General features: G+C 43.9%; 1 protein-coding gene across 2 annotated transcripts in view; it reads left to right on the top strand.

Moving 5' to 3' along the window:
- Positions 1-11,279: 11,279 nt before the first annotated feature.
- Positions 11,280-21,648, top strand: part of DYRK4 (dual specificity tyrosine phosphorylation regulated kinase 4) — a 28,202-nt gene continuing 17,833 nt past the window's right edge. For both annotated transcript variants that reach the window (XM_059403775.1, XM_059403774.1), the window contains exons 1-5: positions 11,280-11,412; positions 13,086-13,249; positions 16,387-16,523; positions 16,888-17,028; positions 18,894-19,032. In XM_059403775.1, the coding sequence (XP_059259758.1) occupies positions 11,295-11,412; positions 13,086-13,249; positions 16,387-16,523; positions 16,888-17,028; positions 18,894-19,032 (699 nt within the window). In that variant the 5' untranslated portion in view covers positions 11,280-11,294. The remainder of the gene's footprint in view (positions 11,413-13,085; positions 13,250-16,386; positions 16,524-16,887; positions 17,029-18,893; positions 19,033-21,648) is intronic.

Raw genomic sequence — 21,648 nt, 5'->3', positions numbered from 1 at the left:
ACAGATTCCTTAAGGTGGCTTCCAGCACCATAAATGTCCAAGCTCCACTCAACAGAAGTCCGGAAGGGGAAACGTCATCCCCAAGGCCATGCACTGGGGACAATAGAAAATGTCTCCAAGCACTTGGGCTTTTGGACTCCTGCTCTTGCCCCCCCTCAAGCCCTAAAGACATCCAGGCTGTCCTTCCTCCACCTTCACCAGGGACATAGCCTGGTGGGCAGGGCTCCAGAGAGGACACTGCATCAGTGAGATGAAAGCCTCAGTCTTCCCAAGTGGCTGGCCATGTTCACTCTGTTAATGGGTCTCCTGAGTCCAGGCTTGGCTGTGGGTATAAGCAGGAGGCTACTCTTTTCTGTCCAGACATCCTGGGCTTCTTCACACAGCAAAGGGGCTTTCATGGCAGAATCTTATTTACAAGTGGCCATGGAGAGATGCTGCAGCTTGCTTAGGCTCTGTGCAGCGACAGTAGCTTAACACCTTACCTGGGGATGTGAGGAGCCTAGCAACTGTCTCCCCCCAGCTCTCTGCAGTGCTCGGATGATCCTAATTGTCAAACTTGTTGTGTTCTGTAGCGAGTCCCCAAAGATTTATTTTCTCTCTTCTTGTCACACCCTCTCTCTGCGTTAAGGCATTTGTTTTGAACTCACAGTTGCTCTGGCTTCTGGGAAGGGATTATGGAGCTTACAAGGAGGAAGCTGTGATTTGAAATCACAGAACTTGAGTTTCATCTGCCCACCCAACCTTGATCATGCACTTGGAATTTTTTTTTTTTCTTTTTTAATTAACAGGAAGGAGGAGGAGACGAGGAGGAGCCAGCTAAGAAAATAGAAAAATAGCCGGTGAGGTATGATCGAGGCAGGTGTTTTGATAGAGGTGTCTGCCTTTCTGAAACATCTGGGTGGCCCAGGGGCAGGAGACCAGGTTGGCCTTGATGCCTGCTGAGAATCCGTTTGTTTTCTCCCCTGAACTTTGCAGATGAGGACATCTGGGGCTCAGTCCAAGGTAATAAGACAAGACAGTGTATCTCGAGATTCTGTTCTAACTAACCCTACAAGGAACCCTATCAGTGAGGGGGCAGGAAATGTACTCCCTTGTGATTCATGGTTAAACTGTGCATGTTGGGGATGGGGGCTTGGCATGAGGAGAATGCAAAGTAGGGAAGGTGAAGACACAGTGGCACCAGGGAGAGGACACTGATGCAAGACACGGGATTGGTGCAATTCTGTCCTCCATTCGGACATAGAAGTTACATGTCTGTGTGGTTGATGATGAGAATGTGCTCCTGTCTGATAGGATTTGTGAAGACCTTTTTTCCTAAAATGAACGATCTCTTTCACCTAGCTCCCCGGCACCGGGAAGCCTTCTGTGAGTAGAGATTCATTTATTTGCACCAAAACACTTTCTTTTCTTTCTCTTTGAAAAAATGCAGTTACCTTTGAGAAGAGGGTATTGGCAGGGGAATTCTCTTATGTGCTTTTGCTGATTAGGAGGCATTCCTTCCAAAAGGAAGTGCTGGGGAGCAGGACAGCACTAGCTCCCCTGGTGAGAGCTGAAGCCACTAGAAGAGGGAATATGGAGATACATGGGGAGAGTGTGGACTACCAACCAGGAACAGAGTCTTTGAGGACAAGGACTAGGGTTTCCTCTTCTTCAGTCTGTCCCTTTTCTTTCTCTTCCTTCCTTTGGCAAATATGTAAGGCTCAGAATTCTGAGATAAGACTCCTATTTTTTAATTAAAGGGGACCACTGCAACAGCCGTCTAAACTAGGGATATGGTGGGCAGAGTCTTGGAGGAATATTTATGGAGGAACATAATTATGCTATCCATGGTAGGAAACCATAGATGACAATTAGCAAGTTTGTGAAAACATTCTCATTCAGTCCTGTAAGTGGGAGGTTGTGCTAACTGCAGCCAGCTTGTGTTGAATAATTTAGATTTATAACAAAGGCACCTCCCTGTGACAACATACACAGAGGCAGCCTTCATTAGAAACAGCCTATAACTAATCCTATTATCCCAGCAAGGAAGATGGTATGCCCCATCCCTGCAGGTGGTCCCAGGTCAGTCCAGGCTCCTATGACTATAGATGCCATGGATGTTGACACCTGGCTAGGCACTCTGCGGACCCCTAAATGAACCCGCCAGAGGGAATAATCTTGAGAGGCCTCCTGTTTCCTGCCATAGACTCTTGTTGAGGGCAGATAAGAATTCACAAAAAATTAGGAAGTATACGTACATATCAAGGACATAAAGGAAAACCAAGTTCAGAGTGGGAAGGTATTAATTCCAAAGGAGGGGATGTCATTAGAGTGTGGTTTCCATTCTGGCTGCAAATTACTCACTTGGAGTGCTTTTTTAAAAATATGGGTTTCTGGGTTCCACCACTAGGTAGGTTGGAGATGGTGTATTTTAAGAGCTTTTCAGGAAATTTGAAACCCCGGACTCTGTGCTTTAGCATACTGCCTGCCACTTGGAGGTGCTCAGTAAATTTGTTAAAAATGAATGCGTCACTAAGGTCCATCCAAACTCTGTGGTTCCAGGTATCACCCCAGCTTGGGGAGGCAGGAAGCGGGTGTTCCTGGGAGAATCCTTGAGTCCAAGTTACAGGAATCAGCAACCAGAATAGTTTGGCATCTTTTAGTTATTTTGCCGGATTGTTGGGGACAAGGGTTGGGGGGTGCAGAAGCTGGGTTTCAGCTTTCCCACCTTCCTCTGAATCAGGTTTTAAGCCAAACTCAGCTTTTATTCGAGCTTTTGCAAAGTGGTGAGATGGAATTAGCCTTTTCTTTTGCTGAGAAAACAAAAGGAGAGTGAGAGCCCAAGGGATTCCAGCTCAGAAGACAAAAGCACAAGAGAGGCGGAGGAGGGGCCCAGGGTCAGAAGTTGAGACACCAGGCTTCTGATCAACCTCCCTAGTCACCATGCATGTTGGTGCAGGGCATGGACCCTCTGCGGTCTATTACCAGAGATGGCAAGCTTAGCTGGAGACCCTAGGGGAATCCCAAGATTCAAATGTGGGCCTTGATGTGGAGAATCCTAGCAATCTGAGCCCACTTGTGAGCAGAGGGGTCTACCTCCCTTCGTGTGATCTGCACAGTGCAGCGACCATGCTCTGAGGCTCTGAGTCCAGGTTCCTTGACAGTGTCTCCTCAGATCTAACTTTCTATGCTTCAGGCTCTCAGGGAAAGAGTGCGCCCTGCCAGTGTCACTCTCTTTCCCCACTAGTGTTGATATGAACCATGTAGACTTCTGTGTTTTAATATTGCTTTTTAAAACAATGATATTTTCTGTGTTATAAAAGCAGTACATGTTCATATAAGAAGCTTGGAAAATAAAGGAGCCTCATAGTTCAATTCTGGCTGTTGAGACCTCCAGGAACAGTGATGCACATAGAAAAGAGCCATGAAAGGACCTCGGTGGCATTCTCAGATGCCCTGCCTTTTTATCTCCTGGCTCCTCCAGAGGTTTTCTCCAGCCTCAGAACAGTGTCCAGGTCTTAGACAGCATAGGAATCACTGCCTATGCTAGGTACCCCTGTGCATAAAATCTTTTTTATACTGAGGACTCTACATTTGGATAGAGAGCTCATGACTATTAGAGATTCCCACTGCAGTGGCTCAAAGGTCAGTGAGGGACCATAGTACAGTGTTACGAAGCTCCTGGTCTTAAAAGAAAAAGTCTTTTTTGCCACTGTGCATGTGGGAGATCATACTCTCTTCTTACTGCGTCCTGGGGACGTTGTGATAGAATGAAATGTTGTTGTGGGACATCCGGTCCCTATTGAGGAAGGCTGGAGACAAAACAAGCAACAAGTTGGTAAAGTTGTGTGACCCACTGGTAGAGGTGTGCACGGATATAAAAGCCAGCAACCCTTGGGGCAGACAAGCCTCGGGCAGCATCCTGTGAGTTGCCTTCTCTTTTTACCCTGCGTTGTCACACAAAGGTAATTTTTTATAGTCTGTCATGTTGTAACAAAGTTCAGGAGGCACTCTTCTATACAATGGTTCTCAGTATTGGTTCCATGAGAGGATTAAGGATCCACTCAAGACACTCCCAAGGACCACTTAAATGAGTCTTCCAGACAAATGGGACTTTGGAGGTTGCATCTTGTCCAACCCTCTGAGCCCATGCATATTTCTCACAGTGGCTTATTGGCCTTTCCAGTGATAGAGAGCTCACTAGCTCCTAAGGACTCCCACTCCATTTTTGGACAGCTCGAAGCTCTAGAAAATCCTTTATATTGAGCTAGAAACTACCTCTCTATAAATTCCACACTTTGGCCTCATTCTGTCCTGCAGATCATGTAGAACAAGCTTATAGTGAATCATAAACTATAGCACTTCTGATACTACCCCTCCCCTCAGGAGTTTTGTTTGTTTTATTAATACCCTTCTCTTCTTTTTAAGATTTTATTTATTTGACAGAGAGATAGTAGGCAGAGAGGCAGGCAGAAAGAGAGGAGGGAGTAGGCTTCCCGCTGAGCAGAAATCCCGATGCAGGGCTTGATCCCAGGACCCTGGGATCATGACCTGAGCCGAAGGGAGAGGCTTTAACCCACTGAGCTACCCAGGCATCCCATTAATACACTTTTTTTTTTTTTAAAGATTTTATTTATTTATTTGACAGAGAGAAATCACAAGTACACTGAGAGGCAGGCAGAGAGAGAGAGAAGGAAGCAGGCTCCCTGCTGAGCAGAGAGCCCGATGCGGGAATCGATCCCAGGACCTTGAGATCATGACCTGAGCCGAAGGCAGCGGCATAACCCACTGAGCCACCCAGGCGCCCCCATTAATACACTTTTTAAAGAACAGTTTTATACTTGTAGAAAAATTGAGCAGATAGTGCCGAGTCCCCCTATATCACTCTGTACCCCACACCCAGTTTCCCTTATTATTAAAATCTTGTATTTGTGTTGTACTTCAGTTGTAATAATGAACTGATAGTGATACACTTTTTTAGATTTTTAAGATTTATTACTTATTTTAGAGAAAGGGAGCATGCACGGAAGTACAGAGAGGGACACAGGGCAGAGGGGGGGAGAGAGAGAGAAAGTGAGAGAGAGAGAGAGAATCTCAAGCAGACTCCCTGTTGAGCATCAGCGCCCAACATGGGGCTTGATCTCACAACTCTGAGATCATGACCTGAGCTGACATCACAAGTCAGATGTTTAACACACTAAGCCATGCAGACACTGAATTCTTATTTATTTTTATTTTTAAAAAAATTCAGATAATGAGGGCGCCTGGGTGGCTCAGTTGGTTGAGCAGCTGCCTTTGGCTCAAGTCATGATCCTGCACTTCCAGGATCGAGTCCCGCATCGGGCTCCCAGCTCCTTGGGGAGTCGGTTTCTCCCTCTGACCTTCTCCTCTTTCATGTTCTCTCTCACTCATTCTCTCTCAAATAAATAAATAAAATCTTTAAAAAAAAAAAACTAAAACAATCTTCTAAAAAAATAAAAAAAATTCAGATAATGATACTTTTTTTTTTTAGAAGATTTTATTTACTTATTTATTTGACAGAGAGACAAACAACGAGAGAGAGAACACAGCAGGGGGAGTGGGAGAGGGAGAAGCAGGCTTCCCACCAAGCAGGGAGCCTGATGCAGGGCCCAATCCCAAGACCCTGGGGTCATGACCTAAGCTGAAGGCAGATGCTTAATGACTGAGCCACCCAGGCGCCCCAAGATAATGATACATTTTTAACTAAACTCCACACTTTCGGCAGATTTCCTTGTTACCTAAGGTTCTTTGTCCGCTCCAGGTTCCTATCTAGGCTGTGACAGTTTTTCAGACTTTTGTTATTTTTGATGATCTTGACAGTTTTGAGGACTGTTGGTCATGTATATTGTACAATGCCTTTCTGTTGGAATTTGTTTTTCTCATGATGTCATTGGGGTTGTAGGCTTTGGGAGGAAGCCTACTTGAGGTAAAGGGCCATTTTCATCCATCATATCAATGGTCCATGTTATCCACATGGGTTGTGGTCGCTCATGTTGATTAGATTACCTGGCTAAGGTAGTCTTTGTCTAGTTTATCCTGTAAAGTTGCTTTTGTTCCCTGCTTTCCATGCCATACTTTTTGGAAACAAGTCACTATGCACAGCTTAAAGGGTGGGGAGTTATGCTCTCCTCTTCCAGGGTGGAATGGGAACTCTTCTGCATGGGAAGCTTGTTTCTTCTCCCCTATTTATTTCTTTATTAGTTTATTTACATCAGTATGGATTCATAGATATTTATTTTAAACTTTGAGTTATATCCAACACTACTTTATTTTTTTTTGTTAGAATTTTTCCAGCTTTGGCCATTAGGAACTCTTTCAGTTGGTGCCTGTGTCCTTTTGACACACTTTCATCAATGTGTTGTTGCTGTTTGTTTTGTAGCCCTTCTTTACTTTATTTTTTAAATTTAATTTTATTTTTTCAGTGTTCCAAGATTCATTGTTTATGCACCACACCCAGTGCTCCATGCAATACAGTGCCCTCCTTAATACCCACCATCAGGCTCACCCAAACCCCCCACGCCCTCCCGCTCCAAAACCCTCAGTTTATTTCTCAGAGTCCACAGTCTCTCATGATTCATCTCCCACTCTGATTTCTCCCAAATCCCTTCTCCTCTCCTTCTCCCAATGTCCTCTTGTTATTTCGTATGTTCCACAAGTAAGTGAGACCATAAGATAATTGACTCTCTCTGCTTGACTTATTTCACTCCGCATAATCTCCTTCAGTCCCATCCATGTTGATATAAAAGTTGGGTATCCATCCTTTCTTATGGAGGCTTAATACTCCATAGTATATAGGGACCACATCTTCCTTATCCATTCGTCTACTGAAGGGCATCTTGGCTCCTTCCACAGCTTGGTGATTGTGGCCATTGCTGCTATGAGCATTGGGGTACGTATGGCCCTTTCTTACTTTATGTCAGTAGAAGATTCTCCAGGCTCATCTTGTGCATTTCCAGACCCAGTTCTAGAATCAATCATTTTTCCAAGGAGACTTGGTTCCTTTTACTAGAGAATGGTATTAGAAACCAAGTTGTGAGTGTTAGGTGTGCTTGTTCCTTTGGGGTGTTATTTCTTTTAGGACCTCTCAAGCTAACAAAGCTGTGTGTGTGTGTGTGTGTGTGTATATGTTTGTGTGTGCACAAGTGCATGCATTAACCTTTGTGTAAACACGTATCTATAGATATTTCTATATGTAACCATTTGTAACTACATTGAGTTAAACAAGAGTTCCTACTGATGCCTTTAACCCTAATCCATTATCACATGGTGGTAATGTCAATGATGACTTTGATTATCTGTAAATCTCCAGTCTAACATGGCAAACCTGCTGTCATCCACAATTCATTTATTTAGTCATTTGATTCCAATATATATGTATGGAAGTATCAGAATTGTTAACCTCTCAGACATTTTGTTTTGTTTTATCTTCTCTCATACTAAATATCCTCAGTGCCTTTAAGCATTTTAGACTGCTCATCTTGTTCATACTCCATCAATTCTGAGTCCATGTTTTCCTTCTCCTGAGAAGGAAGGAAAGAGAATGACTCATTTTACAAGAGAATGACTTCTAGCAAGTACTTACCCTTGGTATACACAAAGCACTGGTTTAAGTGCTTTATGTACATGAACTCACTTAGTCCTTGTAACAGTCCTATTAGACTGGTACCGTCATTATCTCTGTACTACAAGAGGAAAGGTTAGTAACTTGCCCAAGGTCAAACAACTAATGAGTAGTGGAGTTGGGATTTAAAACTAAGGCCTGATGTCAGAGTTCATATCTGTGATCATTATTTTGTGCCACATTGCTGCTAACGCGTCTTTCTGAAGTACTGCTGTGCATATGTAACACCCAGACTTGCAAACTATCAGTGATTCACCACTGCCCGTTAGATAAAGACCAAATGTCTTAGGTAAGACTTCACTGCCTTCCTCAATCCAGTATATCCTCTGCTCCAGCTTAGCCAGCATGACCGTCAGAGCATTCTAATATACTGTTTCACCTTAAGAGCACACTCTCTACCCATCCTCCCAGATAAAGCCCAGAGCAAGCCAAGCCCCTTCCATAAAGCTTCCTCACATCCCTTCTATCAGATGCATTTGCATGGATCTCTTCCTTCTTTGTCGACACTCATTATTCATACCCTTTGTTTGGTATTTAGTTGTGTTTCAATAATATACTTTTCATTGGTCTCTCCAGTCTCCCTAGTTGTTCTCAATGCCAGCTTGTCATTGTTGATGACTGTTATAAGTTTAATTCCTGCCTGACTTATTTCATGAGAAGTGGGGACTTTGTGAGATTTGTGATTGCAGTATTTGCTCAGATATCATCATTGTCCATTCAATAGATAATCAAATCCTGCATTAGTATATGTTAGCCAATCAAATTAGTTTGGTCTTAGGCCTTGAACCATGCTCTCTGCAGCCCCTACTCTCTCAGATCATGTCCCTATTCTAGGAGGTCAAGATGGCCTATTCTACATAGTTCCCATTATTACAGCTCTGTATAGGGCTTAGATATTAAGTGGAAGAACTGTCCCCAGTTCCTATTTCAGTGTGGCTAGTATGCCAGGTTTTACAGGATTGGGTCTGGCACCAGCTGTGTCTCAGATTAATCTCATTCAGCTCCCTAAGAGGGGACTGGAAAAGAAGGAGCACCCATGAGTTCTGCTTCAAAGAGAAGAACCTAGATTCAAACTGTAGCCTGTACTTGCTAAACTTTAGTAATTTTAGTGCCACCTTCATGGTTTTTGCCATATCTGCATAATGCTCACTTTTTTTTTTTTTTAAAGATTTTATTTATTTGTCAGAGAGAGAGCGAGCGAGAGCGAGCACAGGCAAAGTGGAAGGCAGAGTCAGAGGGAGAAGCAGGCTCCCTGCGGAGCAAGGAGCCCGATGTGGGACTCGATCCCAGGACGCTGGGATCATGACCTGAGCCGAAGGCCGCTGCTTAACCAACTGAGCCACCCAGGCGTCCCAATGCTCACATTTTTTAACTTAAATTTTGGTCTCGTTTTACATAGTAAAATTGTAGGTTTAATAAGTTATAGTTTTTCAAATGGATATTAAAATAAATGTATAAACATTAGATAGCTGTTATCTTGTATCACATGCAATTATGTCACAAACCTTGATGATGTGTCTGTGACACTTTGGGGGACACAGCCCTGCTGTTTTGGTTTTTCCTCCTGACCCCTTTTTAGGTGTGAAGTCTGTTCTGATCAGGTAACAGGTGTTCAGGCTGGGCTCCTGTATTCTAGTGGGTTCCACAGGGGCAGAGCCACTTCAGAGACACTCTGAGGGTAGAGAGAGTCCCTGGGCAAGACTGTGGGCATTTTCTTCTCTTCAGAAAGAGGAGCTCAGCTTTTAGTTCTTCCCATGTCCAGGGTGCCTAGTTAAGATTTTATTTGAAGAAAGGCTTCCATGGATTTTTTTTTAAAAGTTTGAAAACCATAGGACAATTCACTCTAGGATAGGTACTGCCAGAAAGATGACTTCATCCATATATTCATTCAGTACTTCTCTAGGCCTCTCTTACCTCTTTCTAGCTTTGGCATCAAGAGAGCTGGCTCCAACTGTGTCTTGATTGTTGTAATGAAGCAAAATATTTCTCAATATCTTGAGATAATAGCATGCTAAATACTATTCCAATACTGTTCTACTTGATCTAGGTTGAGAGTAAGCCTTTGGTTCAAGCTCAGAAGCCACCTTCCAAGATCAAGGACTTCAGAATGACTCGATTCTTGCCTAAGGTGGGAAGTGATGTTTAGTGTCTTTTTTCTAGGAAAGGTTGAAGATAGGTGGGTGGCTAGGATAACTTTTCAGAGGCATTTTTCATCAACTCAGCATAACATGATGCGTATGTTCTTTCCACATCTCCACACTATTTTAAATGTTGCTATTCACCGACAGATTACCCCTCTTGTAATCAATCAGTGTGTGAGGGCAGGGATCCAAGTGAGGTCAAATCAATAATATAAAGAAAATGTGAGCTTATGTTGCAGCAAAGGGGATGTACATTATATAGCAGGAAATGTTTTCCCATATTAGGATGATAAGATATTGGAATGATGATAATAATGGCTAACACTTATGGGATACTCTACATGAATTGCCTCATTTACCTCACAAAAGCCTTATGAGGTAGATCCCATTTTTGTCCCCATGGTAGTGGTGAGATAACTGAAGCTTAGAGAAAGAGATGTGTGGCCTATTTAGGGTCTGCAGTTGTATGTGGTGGAGCAGGGATTCAAACCCAGAGCTCATCTGCTTGACCACTCTGCTTTTCTCTACAAGAGCTTTGAAAATAGATTTAGATCTGGATTTGGTTCAGACTCATTCTTGCTCTAGCAGGGGAGCTGGGAGAAATGACTACCTGGAAACATAGATTTCTTGCCTGAGGCTTCTGCATCTTATCCACTCTCTCCTTATATAGAATCCAAACACCAGCATTGCTTCACTCCCTTTTGTGGATACCAAGGGGAAGAAGAACATGGTTAACTTCCCACGCATCAGCAACAAAGTCTTGCTAAAGCCACCCCTCCTGTATCAGGTGAGTACAGGGCAATGGACATGGCCCTGAGCAGGCAGGTCAAAGAGTCTGGTCCGGAACCAAGTTTAGAAAGGCTGAGGATGGTGGGAAAAGCACAATGTCACCTGAAGAGTTGGGTTCTCGTCCCGTTCTTACTCTACAATGAATGTAAACCTAGCAAATAAATCATTGACTTTCTTTTATCTATAAAATGGGCTCTCCATAAGGTTGTCCTGAGGATTCATTGAGGGAAAGAAGAATGAAATGTCTGGTATATAAATGGTAGAAGCATATGAAATGATTGTTTTCCTCCAATGTCTCCTATATTTTTTGATGGAAGGACCAAAAAGAAAGAGCATAAGAACGTGCCAAATTAAAGAGGTATTACAAACACAAAAGTTGAAGAGTTTGTGCACTTGGGCAAATCACTTTATCTCGTTAGGAAATGGCCTTCTTAAGAGCAGTAGTAAAAAAAACTATTCCAATTTTTTCCTGGAGTAAGAGGTCACTGGGGCTATCAACTGCATAAGGTATTGAGAATGGCCTCACAGAGAATAATGTGTGTCAGACAGATACTTCCTTTGAGAGAAGGACTGAGAAAACCTAATGTCTGATGACTATCATTTTCTCCCTGGAAAGCTAGGAGAAGAATCTGGCTGGATGTGGGTGTTCTTGGACTAATCAATGGTTTGTGACACCCAAAAGTCTAATCAGTACTTTATTTCAAGTCTCTTTGTCTGGACAGGAGAATCAAAGTCACAATCAGATGCCAGCCTCTGAGCTCAAGGCTTCAGAAATGCCTTTTCATTCAAGCATTAAAGCCGAAGATCCCAAGCCAGAGGAGAAACCACCAAGAAAGCACAAGGTGCCTCTGACAGCGGCAGGTATGTCTTTTGGGAAGTAGCAGGGTATAGGGGGTTGATTCTAGATGGTCAAGTTGTCCTGAGCTGAGCTGAACCAGAGAGGGCTAAGCTTCGAGGTGTTGGAGAAGTCAACTAAGACAACAAGCCAAAATGAAAGTAACAGTAAGCTTCTCATCACTTACTGTGATCACTTACTTCTCATCACTTACAGGGGAAAACACCAGCTCCTCAGTGTTACATTTTCCCTGTGGACTGGCATCACTCCAGGTCAGATGTATGAGCTCAGTCAGCGTTCACTGCCTAGGCAGCTGAACAAGCCTCCTGTCATTTTATGCAGGAGAGGGAGGGAGAGGTGGAGGGGAAGGGTTCAGAGTGGAAATGTACAGAGTACTGAGTCAGAGTAGGGCAACTGTCTTGATGTCTCACTTCCTCCTCTTGATAAGGAGGTCTTGGCAGAAGTATCTGAGGAAGGCATCTGAATAGGGGCTCCTGGGTTAGAAATGTAGATGTGCATAAGTGCATGGTTGCTTAGGGGAACCTGAGCCCTTGACTGCAACTTCTCAGAGATTTCATGCACTGGCTCTGCACCAGTGCTGGTATGGGGAGGGCAGCTTACCCATGAACCCTGCCAGGAAGCCTTTACAATTACCTATTGTTGGGCCTGAAAGAGCACTCATAGTTTTTGGCCAGGACTCCAACTCCTCACAAGGTTCAGCGATGCATCCCCTATTAGAATTCAAAGAAAGAAAACCAACACCCACTTTGCCAACACTATCTTACGCTTGGAGCTCTTCTACCCACAGCCTTTAAGTCGTCCTTCCTCTTCTTAAACAATCTGAGGAACTACCCACAAGGAGACCACTTCAATCTTGAGCTAGTTCTGCCTTAACAGAGCTCATACCTGCTTCCTTGCTGTCTTAGGTCTTGGTTCTGTCTTCTGGGCTAAGAATATGCCTTACGTAGCTTTCACATGACTGACACAGGTCTTGTCTCTCATGTCTTTCTTCCTCCTGGCAGTTCTTTCTCCAACTCTTCAGCAGTTTGTCAAATAACATGGTGCCTTCCCCTCCCACTCCCAATCCTCAGGGCTCTCTCTCAGCACTCTCCAATTTAACTCCTTAAAGTTTGAACCCCACCCCACCTGCTGCCAAACCAAACACCAAACACCTGATGGGGGCTGGCCAGAAGAGGGTGGAGAAGAGTAAACACAAGTTTCTTCCTTGCAGTCTGAGCTGCAGATTTGAGCGGGTAATACCTCCTGGGCCTTTAAAGTTGCACTTTAGTAACCTGCCTGGCCCTTGAGGACATTGTAGTTTGCAAACCCTCTTGGGAAAAACTGTGTAGCCCCAAACCATATCAACTTGGAAACTGCTGCCAGTAGTTTCATACTACTGTTGACACCAGCTTTACCTCCTGAAATTTTTACCCATGCTGCTGCAACCCATAGCTTTTGGGGGCTAAATTCTCTCTTTCCTTTCCTTTGTGTTTCCCTCCTGATTTGTTGAAATCAGCACAACACCTTAACATTTATCCTTTACATTTCTCCCTGTGAGATTCGAGACATGTGGTCCTTAGGAAGCCACCTAGTTGAGGGCAGGAGTGACTGGCTCATGAGCTAGAAGGCGTGCCATCATCAAGACCCTGGGCAAATCCCCACATTGCCTTAACTGACAACTATAGCGTCTTTCACACAGAGGCTCTTAAGTTTTTTAAGAACGAGCTATCTTCATATGAGCAAAGTGAAATCCTGGGCTACACGGAGCTGTGGTTCCTGGGGCTTGAAGCAGAGAAGCTCCACGTGACTCCTGAGAAGTTCAGCAAAACGAGTTTTGATGATGAACACGGCTCCTATATAAAGGTGATGGAGAAATATGTGGTGGTAACTCCAGGGGCGTGGGGCTCAGGGACAGGAAGTAGTCTGGAAAGAAAAAAAAAAGTGTGGGGTTTTTTTCTTTTTTTTTTTTGAAATAACATTTGGTGATGATACATCTCAAACTAGGCATCCTGAAGGATTCTAGTAGGTGCTAAACCAAAGAAATGTCATGTTTAAAAATGGGAAAACATGCAATTAATATACAAACTACTCTGCTAACAGAGTACTGATTTTTCTCCAAGAGTATTTGGGGAACAGGCTTGCATCCCGAGCAAATTCCCACAGATTCTTTTTCTGCATAACCTTGTACCCATTGGAAGAGCCAGACTCCAGGGGAAAAATGCAGTCTCCACAACATCCTCTTTTTTGTCTCCTCCATACACTCCCACACATGGACCTCTTTCTATTTCATTTTAAACGCCATTTCTCCACAACCAAAAAAAGTTCTTGTCACTGTAGTCCCTGGCACCCAGTCTTTGACTCCTTTCAATTTCCCAGAGATGGATCCTGGGAAGGGGATCTCTCCTTCTCCTCTTCTGATTGCATCTCTGGGGTTGACCAGGACAGTGCCTCTTATCAGCCTGAAGGCAAAATCTGGGCAGTGGGAAGTGTCTCTTATGCTTCAGAAAGCAATTTCCACTTCTGAAAATGGATGATGCTTAGTCCACCAGTTATAGGCTGCTGGGAATTTCCTCCTCTGGACATTTCCTCACAATGTGGTTACATTTAAAGAAGACAAGATTGGTCTTCGATGGCTTCAGAGAAGAACATATTTCTTAGGAGTAATTAGAGCCATGTGTCTCAAGCTTTCCTATGCACACAATTCCCCTAGAGATCTTGTTAAAAATGTGGATTTTTATACAGCAGGTGTGGGGTGGAGTCTGAGATATTGCCTTTTTCAGAAGTTTCCAGGCAATGCCCACACTGCTGGTCCTTGGGTCACACTCTGAGAAGGAAGGCTTTAGAATTTCTGGCACAGATTCTCCATCTAGTGCCCTGGTTCTCAACATTTTTAGGCCAAGGATCCCTTTGGGAGTCTGATATGTGCTATAAGTCCTCATCCTAGAAAAGGCATCCTGAACATACATAAAGTTTCAAAGAGGAGTGGATTGTTAAGGGATCCTTGGTTAAGAATCTCCAATGCAAACCTTAGTTCCAGTTCATCTGGACACCTTTAGCTCCTCCACCCCGACCCCACCTGGGCGTAGGATCTCTGGGAAATTCCCCAGCAATGTCAGCAGTACCTTTATATTAATTCACTGCAGTTCAGTTCCTCTGTCTCAAATATTAGGGAGCAATGTTACTGGTGGAGGCAGGCACGGGGATAATGCATGCTCACTGCATAATCAAAATCTCCATCTCCATTTCATTCCAACGCATGCCAAATTCCCAAACAAGCAGCACAACTGCATTCTCATTTCCATTCTGTCAGCCATTATTAGCTGAATACTTGTTTGAGAACCTATCATACACTTGAGCATGTGCCAGACTCTGGAAATATAAAAGGAACTACAGAAATGAGTACAACCTCGTTGCTGGCCTCAAGTAATAGCAATCAATGTCAAAGTTGACATGTAGATGAATAATTATGATACAGCCAAGCTGGTGACCCATGCAAAATACCTTTATGCCAACATGTGCAGAACTTGTCCGTTGCCCTTTCCCTGTACATTGTCACGACAAACTTTTGCAAGTAGGGCAATCCACGTCCACGTATTAGTAACATACCTGTTGATGTGCATGATCCTGATTCTTGCTGTATAAATGAACCAGCAGCATGGGATCACAAACACACCCTGAGGACTTGTGCACAAACACATGTCTTTCACCTCTCCCAAATTCCTGAGGGCAAAACTGGAAATCAGAGATTCTCAGAACTAGAAGGCATTAGAGGTTGTTATCTAGGACCTTCAGTCCTAGGCTGCCTGATGAGGGCACTCAATTCAGAGTGGGAAAGTGACTTGTCTGAAGATATGGAGATAAAGTTTTTAATTAAAAATTTCCTGTTGCTTTGAATAAACACCTGTTCTCTAGCTCCCAGCCCATGGAGGGGCATGGGTGACTCTGGCTCTTGGAAAATCTTTCTCCTCTTAGTTCAGAAAGGTTCAAGTTCTGTACTGCTAACTCTCACATCAGAATTAAATCTGGGTAAGTCAAGAGGAGAACCAGATCTGACCAGGAAGAGGCAGAACAGACAGGAAACCTTGTTTGATTGCTGGAGACACACCCAGTGTCTGAAATAGAACTTTCCCCAAACTGAGGCTGCTGCTCAGCTGCATTCAAGAATTATGAAATATCCAAACTGAAAGGGACCTTAGAACTACTTTGTTCACTCATCTTAACTTTACAGGTTCCCACATAGGTGGGTTGGTTCCCACCAACCAGAGATGATAGCAGGACTGGGACTAGAACCCAGTTAAAATTTTTTATTTTTAAAGATTTTATTATTATTACTTATTTGTCTGAAAGAGTGAGTACAAGCTGGAGGAGAGACAGACAGAGGGAGAAACAGTTTCCCCATTGAGCAAGGAGCCTGATGTGGGACTCGATCCCAGGACCCTGAGATCATGACCTGAGCCCAAGGCAGACACTTAACCGACGGAGCCATCCAGGCATCCCTAGAACCCAAGTTTTCTTTTCTTTCTTTTTTTTTTTTTTTAAAGATTTTATTTATTCATTTGACAGACAGAGGTCACAGGTAGGCAGAGAGGCAGGCAGAGAGAAAGGGGAGGAAGCAGGCTCCCTGCCAAGCAGAGAGCCCGATGCGGGGCTCGATCCCAAGACCCTGGGACCATGACCTGAGCCGAAGGCAGAGGCTTTAACCCACTGAGCCACCCAGGTGCCCTGAACCCAAGTTTTCTAAAGACCATCCAATGTTCTTTGCACTGCCTGACATGGATAGGGCCTTGTGGGACCTTCCTGACGCCACATTGGTAGCCTGGGATCTGAGCAGTCACCTGACCAATGCAACAGTAAGGAGAGGAGGTTGGGAGTTGCACAAACACCTGGTGCAGTTCAGAAAGTTCCCCCAGGGGTAAACCAGGGCCTGACACAGGGACACCACTATCAGGGATGCCCCAAAGCCTACGGCTCTGTTCCTTACCCTGGTCTGGCTTCTGCAGGTCCTGCATGACCACATTGCCTACCGCTATGAGGTTTTGGAGATGATCGGGAAAGGGTCCTTTGGACAGGTGGCCAAGTGCTTGGATCACAAAAACAATGAGTTGGTGGCCTTGAAAATCATCAGGAACAAGAAGAGGTGTGGTTTGGTAGACGGCCTGGGCCATGGGAGGGGTGGTCTACATGATTCTGGCCCCGTCACAATGCCAATCCTTCCTGACTCTGCCTTTTTCTCTGATCTTCCTTGTCCTTTCCTCTTTCTCTAATTATCTGATTCCACAATGGGGCAAAGAGGAGGCAAGAATATGATGCTTTTAGTGCTTTCTACCCGCACCCCCTGGACTCTTGTTGGGGCGATGGGGAGGGGCTGGAGGAAGGGGCTAACTGCCGCAGTATGACGTGACTCTGTGAATTCTGTCCCCATTCCCTATCCTCCCTGCCACTCCCCTGCCACTCCCCTGCCACTCCCCTGCCACTCCCCTGCCACTCCCCTGCCACTTCAGATTTCACCACCAGGCCCTGGTGGAGCTGAAGATCCTGGAAGCTCTCAGAAGGAAGGACAAAGACAACACCCACAATGTGGTGCACATGAAGGACTTTTTCTATTTTCGCAATCATCTCTGCATCTCCTTTGAACTCCTGGGGTCAGCTGCTTTTTCTTTTAATTTATTTTCTTTTGAAAAGTTGCTTAAGGTGACAGAAGAGAAACTTCGAGGTCAGAACACTAGGTTTTTCTAGATGTGGGCTTTTGAGGACTAGAGTGGACACGACGGGCAAGGAGCCAATGGAGCTGACACAAAGCTGTCCATCTCACCCCATCCCTCAGTCACATCTGTCGCCTGCCAGCATACTCAGGATGTGCTGCCTCAGTTCTGGGTGCCAAACTGGGTGACATAACCAATACAAGTCCTCTTTCCTCAAGACTAAAACAGAAATATATTGAAAGGGATTATCCCATGCCACCATGTCCCCACTCACTGGCTTTATAATCCTGTGGTGCTGAGTTTGGAACCCAAGGGAGCAGGCAGCTAGTGTTCCCAGGGGTGGGGTGGGAGGACTTTGATTTTGAGCAAATCAGGATAGGAGCAGATATTTTTGGTCAGGAAACAGAATCTGACTGAAATAGATTAGCATCACCTTTCTGAATATTGGAGCCAGAAGGGTGTGCTAATTGGAAGGGCATGCTAGTTTAATTACTTGTCTCTCTGAGAAGATCATCTTCCATAATTTGAACAAAACCAAAAACCCAGAAAGAATTTAGCAAAGGGGCATAATTAGGGTAGACTCTCAAGGGGCTCAGTATTATGGGATTCACTGAGCTGGTAGCTTGGTGCTCCCATGACACCACTGCTGTTAGTAAAATTCTAGGAACCAGGGAAATTTGAATCAGAAGGAACATTGATACTTTTCTCAGCACCTCTGATGACTACAAAATGTGGTCCACTTTCCAGTATGCAGAGGTGAATTATCTCTCTTCTGTCGAAATGAACAAGCCAGGATGCCTTTCTAGACCATTACTCACAGTCACAGTCAGATATCATTGTATTTAAAAGAGCTTTGAGAAGTGAGGAGGGACAGGAGTGCAGAGGGAGAATCCAAAGACCAGAGAGGTTAGGAGTTTCCCAAGGTCACACAGGTAGTCAGGACGAGGCTAGAGCTTCACATCTCCCCTGTACTCCTCAAGAATAAATGGCTTCCTAAATACTTCCGGAGTTCCAGAAGGCTTACAGATGGAAGATCGGGGGAAACCGGGAAGAAGTTGACGCAGAGCTGTCTCTGGGCTGTGCCCTTCTTTCCCTCCTCTTCCCATCTTAACAGTTTGCAGAGTCCCAAACTGATAGCCCACAGAACCGTTTTTCTTGTTAAAATGCTTTGCATTTGTTTCCAATATTTGTAAGTCATCGGATCTCACATAATATAAAAGGTTTTTTATACAATAGTGTAGGCTTCTGCCTGTCTAGAAAATTTAGGATAATCTAGCAAGAGTAAATCATTTCTGCAAGGCTACAGTTGGATGGGACCAAGCATCCAGGCTCACTTGAGATAGGGTAGGGTTTCTCCATTTGCCTTAACCCCCACCTGCCCACTCTCTTATCCCCTTACCATCAGGAACCTTTAGATGTTTTAGATAGCCTTATTAGCTCGGGGGGTAGGAGTAGCCACTTGTTTGGGTGGTGGAATTCCTGGATCTCTTTGAAGGGCCTGAGAAACTACGAATATCTCAGAAGTTTGGCCCAACCTTTTAACACCCACATGTGTAACAAAGTGGTTAAATGATATTGCTACATAAGAAACAAGGGGACATCTGAGAGGCCAGCACAGTGATTCTTGGGTCCCCCAAGAATCATAGGAAAAGTTGAGTATGTAGGACATGGAAAGCCCTGCCTCTGGTCTGAGGCTTGCCTACTCCCAGAGGGAAACCAGGTGATATGGGATTGCTTGTAGGCTCAAACTCAGCAGTATGTCTTCTGCACTGATACACACACCTCACTTTCTCTCCCTTTTTCAGAATCAACCTATATGAGTTGATGAAGAATAACAGCTTTCAAGGCTTCAGTCTGTCGATAGTTCGGCGTTTCACCCTCTCTGTCTTGAAGTGTTTGCAAATGCTTTATGTAGAGAAAATTATTCACTGTGATCTCAAGCCTGTGAGTATAAGCTCTGTCCTGCCAAGGGAGTGGGTTTCCGCCCTCAGAAATGGTTCGCCCCATTCTGTTCTTTAGTGGTAACTGGGAAGCCATCATGGCCAAGGCTCCAGGGTGGGAGCCAAGGAGTTATGTTTTTATGTTGTGTAATCCAAGAACACTGCAATGAAGACTAAGGGGCAGATATCAGGACAATGCTTTATCATGATCAGGGCAATGGTTTATCATCAAGACAGATGGGAGCAGGAAGGTCTGAGGGCTTTCCTACAGGGGGCTTAGGGGTGTTCAGAGACATATGTTATGTGGGTAGATGGAGAACCTCTGTACCAAACCCTGACTTTATCCACTGTACTCTGAGTTGGTCCTAGGGTACAGCAAATCCTTTGCTCCAAATGACGTGCCCTTCCCACATGTCCTGCTAGTGTTCTATTCTTAGCTCTATTATTGCTCTTGTTGCTATGTAGGGATGCTTTCTTTATCTTCCGCTGACTGCAAACTCCCCCAAGGTCAGGGACCATGTCTTCTCACCATTTAATTCCCAGGATCTGTCATGGTACCTGGCAATAGTAATGGTAGGCAACAAATAAATGCTTGTTAGAAGGGTTAATGACTGCAGACTTGAGGAGTGCGGGGAGGTAGCTAGGGGGAAGGGATAAGGGTGTGAAGTAGGCAATCAGGAGCTGGTTCCAAAAACAACATGGCTCTCACAAATATGTAAATATCCCTTAAATTTTCTTCATTCCCTCCCTTCTCCTCATGCTCCCTGAAACCGTTAATTTTTTACTGTTTTCTGTTCCTGTATAGTTTATACAGCATTATATCAGTTTCAGGTGTACAATATAGTGACTCCAACATTTCCATACCACACTGATGCTCATCATAAATGTACTCTCTAATCCCCATCATCTATTACCCCCATCCCTGCACCCACCTCCATCTGATAGCTATCAGTTTGTTTTCTGTGGTTAAGAGTCTGTTAAAAAACATCTTGGTTTGTCTCTTTCTTCCTCTCGTTTTTTTGCTTTGGTTCTTAAATTCCACATGTGAGTGAAATCATATGGTATTTTTCTTCATCTCACTTATTTCCTTTAGTATTATGCTCTCTAGCTCCATCCACATTGTTTCAAATGGCAAGATTTCATTCTTTTTTATGGCTGAATAATGTTCTAGTGTGTGTGTGTGTGTGTGTGTGTGTGTGTGTGTGTGTATCTATATATATATCTCCCACCTTTTCTTTATCCATTCATCAGTTGATGGACTCTTGGGCTGCTTCCATAATTTGGTTATTGTAAATAATGCTGCTATAAACATAGGAGTGCATACATCCCTTTGAATTAGTGTTTTGTATTTTGGGGTAAATACCCAGTGGTGGATTATAGGGTAAATCTATTTTTTTTTATTTAATTTTTTTCAGTGTTCCAAGATTCATTGTTTGTGCACCACACCCAGTGCTCCAATGCAATACATGCTCTCCTTAATACTCACCACCGGGGTCACCCAACTCCTCAACCCTCTCCCCACCAAAACCCTCAGTTTGTTTCTCAGAGTCCACAGTCTCTCATGGTTTGTCTACCCCTCCAATATCCCCCAACTTACTTCTCGCCTCCTTCTTACAATGTCCTCCGTGTTATTCCTCATGCTCCACAAGTAAGTGAAACCATATGATAATTGACTCTCTCTGCTTGACTTATTTTACTCAGCATAATCTCCTCCAGTCCTATCCATGTTGATACAAGAGTTGGGTATTCATCATTTCTGATGGAGGCATAATATTCCATTGTATAAATGGACCATATCTTCTTTATCCATTCATCTATTGAAGGGCAACTTGGCTCTTTCCACAGTTAACTTTTTGAGGAACCTCCATACCAAAACAATATATATATTTTTAAAAAACTGTAACTCATTGGGCAAATTTGGGGTATTTTTACAATCCAATATTAACAAGATAGAGATGTTCTCTCAGGACTTACTGGTGGGGTCTCACAAGACTGGTGATACATTGTTTTATTCTACACATTCAAGTACCTAATCCTCAGCTTTGTTGCTTCAAAAGGTCACTACATCCATGGTTTTGGGCTTAGAAGACTGACCCTAAGCAAGGAAATTCACATGACATAGTGGATTTCTTTGAGAAATAGTAAACTAGAATATACATACCCAGTAGAAAAGTGTGCATGCAACCAGGAGAGTGCTTGGTGATGGTAGATCAAGAATCGGGGGGTTATTCAAAGATGCAAATGTAGTGTTGTGAAGGGACATCTGCACCCCAATGTTTAGAACAGCAGTGTCCACAATAGCCAAACATGGAAAAAGAGTCCAGATGTCCATTGACAGATGAATGGATAAAGAAGATGTGGTTTATATATACAGTAGATATTACTCAGGCATCAAAGAAATGAAGTCTTCCCATTTGCAATTATGTGGATGAAGAAACCAGAGGGTGTATGCTAAGTGAAATAAGTCAATCAGAGAAAGACAATTATATGATTTCATTCAATGTGAAATTCAAGAGACAGAACAGATGAGCATAGGGGAAGGAGGGAAAAATAAAACGAGAAAAATTAGAGAGGGGAACAAATCATTACAGACTCTTAATATAGGAAACTGAGGGCTGCT

This window comes from Mustela nigripes, chromosome 6 (assembly GCF_022355385.1).
Source record: "Mustela nigripes isolate SB6536 chromosome 6, MUSNIG.SB6536, whole genome shotgun sequence".
Taxonomy (NCBI): domain Eukaryota; kingdom Metazoa; phylum Chordata; class Mammalia; order Carnivora; family Mustelidae; genus Mustela; species Mustela nigripes.
The sequence above is the reverse complement of the archived record's forward strand: the minus strand, read 5'-3'. Positions and strand labels throughout refer to the sequence as shown.